General features: G+C 40.9%; 1 protein-coding gene across 1 annotated transcript; it reads left to right on the forward strand.

Moving 5' to 3' along the window:
- On the forward strand, positions 1 to 7,612 carry LOC139741620 (exogastrula-inducing polypeptide-like). Its single transcript, XM_071652198.1, has 6 exons — positions 1 to 199; positions 2,373 to 2,546; positions 4,554 to 4,739; positions 5,220 to 5,393; positions 6,475 to 6,660; positions 7,524 to 7,612. The coding sequence occupies exons 1-6, from the start codon at positions 133 to 135 to the stop codon at positions 7,610 to 7,612; spliced, it is 876 nt and encodes a 291-aa protein (XP_071508299.1). The 5' UTR covers positions 1 to 132.
- The last annotated feature ends 2,187 nt before the right edge of the window (positions 7,613 to 9,799 follow it).

A 9,799-nucleotide genomic window follows, 5' to 3' on the forward strand; every position in this document is an offset into this window, starting at 1 on the left:
ACTTTCGGTCAGATTGCTATAGCTTTGGACAATCCTGGGAGCTAGCTACACTATCGACTCGCAAGACGGATCTTTCCTACCTTCATCTCCCCTAGTTTCCTTCGCACATTTCTGCTGTCCAGTTTTGCCAAGATGAAGACTTGCCTTGCCCTTTTGGTCGTCCTTGGACTGGCCCTCGTACCTGCACTAGTGAAAGGAGGTAATACTTAAAAAATAATAATTCATCTAAGGCTGCGTTCACATAGAAGTATTCGGTATTCGGTATTCGCTATTCGCTATTCGAGCACCGAATACACCATCACCCGCACCGTCAACTCACCATCCCTTGTAGTGAGGATTTCTTCTTCCTACATCGCAGCAAATCTTATTAACAATTTCTAAACTGCATCAAAATGTCAGTCTACATGCTTATTTTTGCTAAAGGGCAAATCCAGACCAAAATTGTCATTATTTCATAAACGAGAGACGGTATACGCTGCAAGAAAATCGAACAAGCTCGATTCCCACTTTGCTATACTTTTCGCAGCTATTCGGTACTTTCGAATAGTGCCCTCTTATGTGAACCGGTGTGAGGAAATCCTATCGTTCGATTCAAGCTATTCGCGTGCCCTCGAAAAACGAGCCCGAATACCCGAATAGTATACTTCTATGTGAACGCAGCCTTATGGCGCTGAAGCATTATTTTGTATGTCTCGAATATCTTCTGTCTGAGGACACTGGTGACAGCATTAAGTGTCTGGGTTTAACAGTCAGAAATATCTTTCAGGCATGTTGTTTAAGCAGCATGGACTTAGCAAGGCACGTATAATTTCCCATGAAGCTAAGATGTCAGATCATGACGTTGAAGTAAATTGGGTGCTGTCTAACTGGGTTGTCTGTTGTCTCCGGCTTGACTTATGACCACATTAGTACATTACAACCATTGTATTACTAAATTTCTGCGAATCTAACGCAGTTCTCCAGGACTGGAGGAAGTCAACAAAAGAAGAAGAAGAATAAGGCGACTATAGGTGGATTAAACCCACCCACATTTCTTGTTGAAACCATCACAGTGGTACCGAATGTTTATAACAAAATTAAACTTTACGTGATTCTATTTCTTCCCCTTCCACATGGTCAAATTATTGCATCCCTTGGTCCCAGTAATAACCCCTTCTATAAAGTGATGCATGAACTGTGCTGTAAATGACCTTCATTATCTACGAGGGAGCAGTTCAGTTGCAGCACTGAGGGCACAAACTTTTCCACACCGATTAGCTGAGCAAATTAAAGTTTTAATCGATCAAGTTGAAATCGTCAAGTTGCATAAACGTTCATTTTTAACGTTCTTAATCTGTTATGCATAATTTTTCTTTCAATAACTCGCAAATCACCGCAAATCACATTGTAATTAAATGGGTGTTTAAGGTAATAACGGAGGCAGTAACTCGAAATCCCTTTCCAAATCTCTCTCTGACCAAGGTCTATCACTGCTTTTTATATCTGCACCTTCGACCTTAAACTTGATTGGCTGCTATACCTGTTCAGTGCAGTGAAGGTTTTCCTAGTGCAGTCATACAGTTTGTTTGTTTATAAGACGGTTAATGGGAACTTCATCACTTCTTTCAACTGCCGTTTTTTTTTTAATGAATTTTTTATTTGTTTGTTTTTGCGCTTGTTGTAGAGTACAGTCTAACTTCTGGTGTATTTCGTGCTGTTTCTTTTGGCAAAGACTTATGTCCCCAACTAATTTTTCCATACCAATCTGCGCTACCTTACCCTTAACTTACCCACAGATGCACGCTGTCCCCATCATGTGCCAAATATTATGCGTGCATAAGCCAACCATTTCAGGGTAGGCTATAGTGCAGAGTGGTATGGGGACATTAAGGAAGTGTTTACCCTGTGGGTTTTCTGTCACATGTAATTCGTGATTGTTCTGTGATTTGTGTTGACAAAGACGCGTTAATGAGGGAAACTGAAAGGTGCTGAATCTACTGTCCAAACCATTATATACCCTGAGTGAGTGGTTCACTAATTAACAGCTTTCCCGTTTTCAATATATAATGGTGAATAATTGAGTATTCTCGGCGCTCGAAAATGGTCACTTTATATATATGACACTACATTACAACATTAATGATGAGGTATGGAGATTCGAAATACCTTGGTAATGTTTGCTACATTGCCAAGTTCTTGCCACATCTCTTTAACTTCAAGCCTGCAAAACTTGTTGGAATAATAGTCGCGCAGCATCATATTTCAGTTGGAGAAAACACCACTATCTTAACATTTCCAATACTCAGGCTCAGGCATATGAACTGCATACAAAGGTCTTCTATCATATTGGTATATGTATAAACTTTTCTGGGGCATGGCTTGATTTGGAATAGTCGAGAACGGGCAAGAAGTGCTCGACTTCCAGGCTCGGGACAGAAAGGGAAGCTGCGTCTTGGCTACCAACAACTGCAACGGCTTCGGCGAGTGCGTCGAGGGTAGATCGGGCGCTTGGTTCTGCAGGTGTAACGTTGGTTACCGCGTGGGCGGTACCCAGAGTTCCTGCTATCGTAAGTCAGATGGCTCTCCCCACCCCCATCCCCCATCTTCCATTCCCACCACTACATAGGCCATACCACCAACACCACCACCACCACCACCACGGCCACTACCACCACCACCACCACCACCACCACCATCCCCCCTGGCTCTTTGATCCTCGACGCCACGAACTGATCCCCAACTTCCAGAACTCTAACCATTGTATACATCAAGGAGGTATCACATCCTTGTTAACATCCTAGCCATAGAAGTCATCCACTCATGCCTATTATCAAACTGATGGATGCAGCTCGCTCTGAAAACAAACAAAAATCCATCTCCACACGAAACCATGAGTATATATCATCGTAATCATTGATTAACATCCATTCATAGATCACCGTCGATGAGCGCTCCATCCATCTGGATATCGGAATGTCGAAATGTACTTAACACAATACCATTTTGATTTTTGTTTCATTCAGTATCTCGACTGTTCCTGACATTTAAAATGGTCACATAAGTTCACTCAACTCTGATTATGTTCGTTGTTTTGTGGTCCTTCGTGTCTCCGTGTTCTTTCATGTTTTTGTACGTCTTCTGACTAGGCTATCAGTGGCCATGATTAATTTTTGGCGAGAAAAGTTGGGAAATTATAATGAGATCTTAGTTTTTTATTGCAATCCATGTATACAGACACGTATAACGCATTACCTCCAGGTAGACCATGAGCCTTTTGATAACTTTTCGAAAACAACTGAATCCAAATAAGTACATGTATATCTAATTCCCAATTCATAATCATATTTTGAAGACCCGTCTTACTGACTATTTTCTTCACATTAATTTTCTGCATCTGTTCACTGTTCCTATGGAGTCACTTTGAAGGGGACTTTACCATTTTAAAGAGACTCATCACTTTGATGATGCACTGCATTAATTTTCCAGTTAATCTCTCTGTATCAGCTTTCGATATCAAAGACACTTAAAACATGCTTATTATTTGCAAATTATAAGCTGTATGGTCCTACTCGCTATATAGACTGGTATAAAATTGAAACCGTACAAACATTGGAAAAAATCATAAACAACCTAAGGGTGACCCGAGTAACTATAATTTATACACCTGACATTTTCGTTAACGGTAGTGAATTAACGTACTATTTAGTATTTTGATATAGACATGATTGTGTTGATAACGCTCATAGTGACCGCATAATTTCAAAAGTTTGTGCCTGTTCGGGTCGTCCTAAATCTATGTAAATGTCATGATACCATGGATACGGCTCGGTTGGCAAAGTTCCATATAGTTAAAAAAAACATCTACACACAATTTAAAAAAAAAAATCCAATCTGAGCCGCGTTCTTAAAAAAAAGAACAACTGTGTGATGGGTGCTTTCGGTTGTACGATAAATGAAATTCAACAACTGACATCTACTCATCGTAATTGATTATTATGATTTCGCCACACAGGTCTGTCTCTTCCGTTTTGCATTGACACGATGTTCACTGTACTTGTATTGCCTTGTAGTGGGAAAATGTCTTATGTTCTAAAGTGTGATTAAAAAAAAATCCAAACTCAAGTATTTTGAAAAGTAAACGAGTCCGAGCTAAGGAAAGAAGGAAAAGCAGCTTTTTACTGTCTTTTGACTGAGAGGTCCGAATGGAAAGGTAAGATATACATTGAGAAAGGAAAATTGATTTTGTGGAGTTTTTAAAGGCGATTTTCAGATTTGTCAGACGATAAGGAAAATCTAATGAAATCTCGATAATCTAAATTGTTTTGCTAGTTCGCCTTGGCGCGAGAATTCATGCGAATGAGTAAAAGAGACAAGGTGGCATTTCCCTTATGTTGAGACATTCAGCATTTCTGAGTTTTGCTATTGTTGAAACCTACCAGTGTATCGACATTCATTTCTATAATCATTGTCACAAGTCGAAAGATGTATCTCTGCACATATTGGCATGGGAAGAGAGGAGGAATATGTCTGTCGTGATTTGTTTAAAGACAAGTTTTCGTTCTTCAATCTTGTAGCTGACAACACGGCTCGCGAGTATGAAGATGAACTTATGGAGACTCGGGAAACGCTAGCCCAGTGCAACGCGCGCACCAGCAACTGCAACGGCAACGGTAGGTGCGTGGAAAACACCCGTTTCGCTGGCGAGTACATCTGCATCTGCAATTCTGGATACACCAATGGCCTCGACGGAAGCTGCTATGGTAGGTCACCTAAGTCTTTGTTTAATTCCCTTAAAATGACTGAGGAGACATCGTCTTTGGATCTCACCTGTAAATAGAATGGACCGTTCCTGACCCTAAATAGGAGGGAACTAATACATTGTAATACGCGGCCCCGTGGTTATTTGCGTGTTACAAGAATTAATTGCTTCCTATAACTATAAAACAAATCAAATCCATTTGTGCTTTAAAAAAAGTGTTTGGCTATAACTCTTCAGATTTTCTTGTGATTGAGTAATTAGGTAAAACAAATTCCCGTGATCTTGAGACATAAAAAACACCCACGTTTTCTGCAAGGTTGGGTCATATTCAAAACTTGTATTGCATCGTCGTTTCTATTTCACGTCAGTATAGATGAATGGAAGCATTGTGTCAGTGGGTGGGAGAGGGATGGAGAAGATTAGCAGTAAAATCTTTCAACTTATCTTTTCCGTTTGTTTTGTTTTGTTTTGACTCTTGTAGCTGCCAACTCGGCTCGTGAATTCATGGAAACGCGGGAGACGCTAGCTCAGTGCAACGCACGCACCAGCAGCTGCAACGGGAATGGAGACTGCGTGGAAAACACCCGCTACGCTGGCGAGTACATCTGCATCTGTGATCCTGGATACACCAATGGCAGGGACGGAAGCTGCTACCGTGAGTCTCAATAATTGCTGTTCTCCCTCGTGACGAACAAGACATGAAAAGTGAAGGTCTTGCACATGTAGCATTCTAGATCCCTATCAAGTAATAATTTTCTTACCAGGGTATATCAGGGTCATCCCACGAGATCGACACCCACGAGTTATACAGTCTACGAGTTTGAAAAAAAAAAATCCATAAGTCGTACAGCCTATGAGCTCGACACTACGCAAATAAGGCCCACGAGTCCGACAGTAGGCAAACAAGACCCAAGAGTCCAGACTCTAGGCAAAAAAAAAAGGCCCACGAGTTTAAGAATACATCAAGGTGGTTTAATGTGTCGGTTCCGTACTTGTGTCTTTATGGCTTAGTGTTGAACTCGTGGGCTTTGTTTGTCTATAGAGTCAAACTCGGGGTATATTTTAGTACCTATTTATTTATTCATTTTTTTTTGGGGGGGGGGGGAGGGGAATTTCGAATAATCTTTGATATAGGAGATCTTGTAGGATTTTTTTTCCCCGAAACATTAGATTTAATTAGGGGTGATTTTCGAGTCTTACCTAAGCAACGCTGAAATGGTGTCTCGGACAGGGTCAATTCAAAATAAAAGGGGTAGTGGCGGCTCCGTAGTGTTCGACCGATCCTCCAGAATGGTGCTTACTCTGAATGTTTTGCTGCAAATCAAATCACACCGGGCTCGCTTTAATTTTTTCGCAGGGAAGTACATCTTTTTTGGTATATTCGGCATGAGAAAGTTTCTAAAGATATTCCTGTCCATTCAAGTGCTGAAATTATGGGCACTCTTTACCTCGGAACTCTTCCTCCATTTAGGGAATAATTTTCCTATCCTCCCTTCCAAAAATCTGTCATAGGGGTATACTTTTGATTTGTTCCCTTCCAAAAGCCCGTGATAAGGGGTCACAATCCTGGCCCATTTCCATCCCGAAATTGGTTATCTCTAAGAATCTGGGAAAACATAATATGTGTATGGTTGGCCGCCTGAGTAGAAGGGGGGGGGGGGGGGGAGAGGGCGCGTGAAATAATTGGCGGACATTGCCAAGCCCTCTCATGCTCATTTTCTTCCTTTTCCCGTTAGAATACACGAAGAAAGAGTTTGCCTTGCTCGATCTCTCTCTCCGTGACTCCGAAAATCTCTGCAATGCCGACACCAACAACTGCAATGGCGTGGGATACTGCGCGGAGAACAGATATGGCTGGAGCTGCATATGCAACGACTGGTCCAATACAAGATCGGCGCCAACGGCAGCTGCGTGCCAAGTGAGTATGGAAAGCCCCGCGTGTCTTTTGCCTTTATTCTCCTCCTCCTCCCTCTCTCTCTCTCTCTCCCCTTCCCTCTCTGTTGTACGCTATGTATACCAGTTCCACCTCTCAAAATGCAAATGGAGAAAAGAATATGAATGTGGCTATGATAATTGAGGAGTTATCCCCTGGTGTGCTTTTAAAGGGGATGGCTAGTAACTGATCAGTGAGAATCAGCGGGAATGCTGGGGGTTGATTGTTCTAATCCTTGTGGGATTCATTTAAAGTAGCATTATATGTCTATTGTCGTGAAAATCATTTGCCTTCAGAATGGTCACATATTCAAGTAATGTGCAGTTTAGTGTTAAGTCCGTGGCACAGAGAGGGTGAACTGTGTGGTACAAGAATTGGATAGTTCCTGATGGTATACTGTCACAAAATTAAGATTACCTTCGAATCGTCCACAAAGCTTGTTTTATCGTTTGTTTCATAATTCCATCTGAAAAGATGACTGGATAGCCTAAATTCACCTGCACTAGCTGGTCTTCCATTGGGTCCAGTTGGGCGCGAGACGGCACCACCTTACAGGGTCATGCACTCTTCTCTTTGCGATGAATGAATGGATAATACGAGATCTCTTAGGTGCGTGTGATCTGACTAAAGCTCACACACACGTGACATCCAGTTTATGTCCTATCAGAGGGACAGTGTTTTTGCCTCTTACCACGAGGGAACGGTATGATTACGCACAACATTGCGAAGTTCGAGACTCGAGAATCGAACCCGGGTTCTTCATGGATCTGGAGGCAGACGCGCTACCGTCTGAGCCAAATGATTGACCGCCCTAATTTGAACCTCCTCTTGTCTCTACTTCCATGTTTTCAGGAGACCCGTCCACTCGTACTGCTGAGCTGCTGAAGCGTCTCTACAGCCTCCTGGAGCAGGAGGCTGGCGAATTTGCCAACAAAGAATAAAACTTACTCGCCAGCATGAGGCGTGCCAGGGAGGTGGCCCCTCCAAACGCCTGAGTGTCAGTAGGGCGCCTGTCGAGATCGAGTTAGACCTCTCGAACTTTGTGTGTCGACGCGTAATCTTTAAGAATTTTTTTTCATCAATTTTGGTACAGATGAAAAAAAGAAGATCAAATAACTTTGACTTTCTATGTATACGGAATCGTTTCAATATTAGAGAATGATTTATGTACTTTTTGCGTTTCCCCCTTGAAATGTGTTCATAAAAATGATCAGTCTAACAAAAGTTTCATAGATTTAGAACTGATTTCATAGTATATATATTAAGATTGCAGGCAACTGAGCATAGAGTTAATCCTAACTTGGATCTTATCTTTAGAAAATATAGTATCTGTCTGTCTTTGTATTGAATAAACATGTTGGTTCTTTCAAACGAACCCTAGAGTTGCCATTGTGTTGTGTTGCACAGTACTGCGTCCTTAACCGTATCATTTGAAGTACAGCAGTGGATATTGAACACCGGCGTAATGGGAAGTTATAAAACAAAGTAAAACACAATTTTCTTTTTGCTGAAATGCACATGGAAAACGAGACTATACTGACATTGTTCACTAATGACATCACGATTATCATCAGGACACTAAATTTTGTTAACATTTGGTGAATGTGATGGCGTATCCTGGTGACATTAGTTGATTCCTTGTGATGTGGGGGGAGGGGGGCATTTCATGAAGTGTTTCGGTCGGATTTTTTCCGACAAACTGTTACAAGCAACTGAAATCCTTGAATCTGACTGGCTGAGAGACAAAATGCTTCATTAAATGCCCTCTGATGTTGATGGTATCGATGATGCTTGTTATATAGAGTGAAATTTTATGTTAAGATTAGGGTCTGTTGTGTTGCTTTGCTTGATGACGATGTTGACAAATTATGATTCATGAAGTTTAGAAAGAGATTTCATACCGGCCAACATTCTGAGTTGCTAGAGTGAAGTGATGTATTGTGGTGCGTGCATGGGTTTGTGCAAAGACGATATAGATAACGACACTTTAGATGAAATTAACTATGACGTGTTCATGCAAATGACAACCCCCTCTCGCATATGCGTATAATAAAGTTATATAACATAATACATTCATTTTAGCCATTGTGACGACATAATACGTATCATAGATTTATCCTCGACTTTCTACACCTAGTTCATGAGGCATTCTTAATATGAATACTTTGAATCTATAATTTGTAAATCGATCCAATCAAATGTCTAGATAGTTTTCTTTACAACAAATAGAGCCCTTTCTTCTCAGATGCACACAGCATACAAATCTGATCATAATAATTGCAAAGGGATTTTTAAAAAGAAACTATTTTGTTATACACGAGACGACATCGTTCTCCCTGACACGAAAGTTTGCTCAAACTGGGGCTTAATACAGTAAACCAATATTACAAACAAATTAGTTCAGACTCGCATTATGACATGTATAAATGAAATCTACAAAACAGACGAAGTTGATCACCCGTATTGAACTACTAGTAAACCTCCATAATCTTCAGAATGCGTGTCAAACCGCTTATTTACAAGTATATCTCTAACTCATTCAGTGATACAATAGGCAGGGCTCGACACCAACGGTGGCCCGGTGGCCGGGGCCACCAAAAACGCAAGTCGGGCCACCAAAATTTCAGAAATGAAGAATTTGGTGGCCTAATTGGGCCACCAAAAAAGGTCGGATGTTTGCCTTTGGGCCATCAAAAATGAAAGTTAGTGTGGAGCCCTGCAATAGGTAACAACTTTTTTAGAACTCCCTTTTTTTCTTTAAGATGTTGCTTAACTTCCGAGCTAAAGGCTTATCTAAATATCGGTGGTATAGGCAAACACATCAGGTTACTGTATATCAGGAAGGTGTAACTTTTATCGTATTCTTGTTAGATTAGCAGTATTTAACACATCACCCTACCAAAAAAAACAACCCATAAATAGATATATATACAGTCAGATCAAGAATAGACAAAGTATCTTGCTATGATGAAGATCTTATACGCACTCTGTTGAAAAGTGAATAAATGAAAAGTGTAGAATTTAACTGCAAGAAAGAAACGTTGCATATAAGACCTTATTACTATAAAAACTTAAATGACTTTCACTTCTGGAAACTACGCCGAATCGTTTATCAAAGCTGTCGTCAT

The sequence above is a fragment of the Diadema antillarum genome, unplaced genomic scaffold (assembly GCF_040938485.1).
Source record: "Diadema antillarum isolate AM-2024a unplaced genomic scaffold, OU_Dant_1.0 seq00000941_RagTag, whole genome shotgun sequence".
Taxonomy (NCBI): Eukaryota; Metazoa; Echinodermata; class Echinoidea; order Diadematoida; family Diadematidae; genus Diadema; species Diadema antillarum.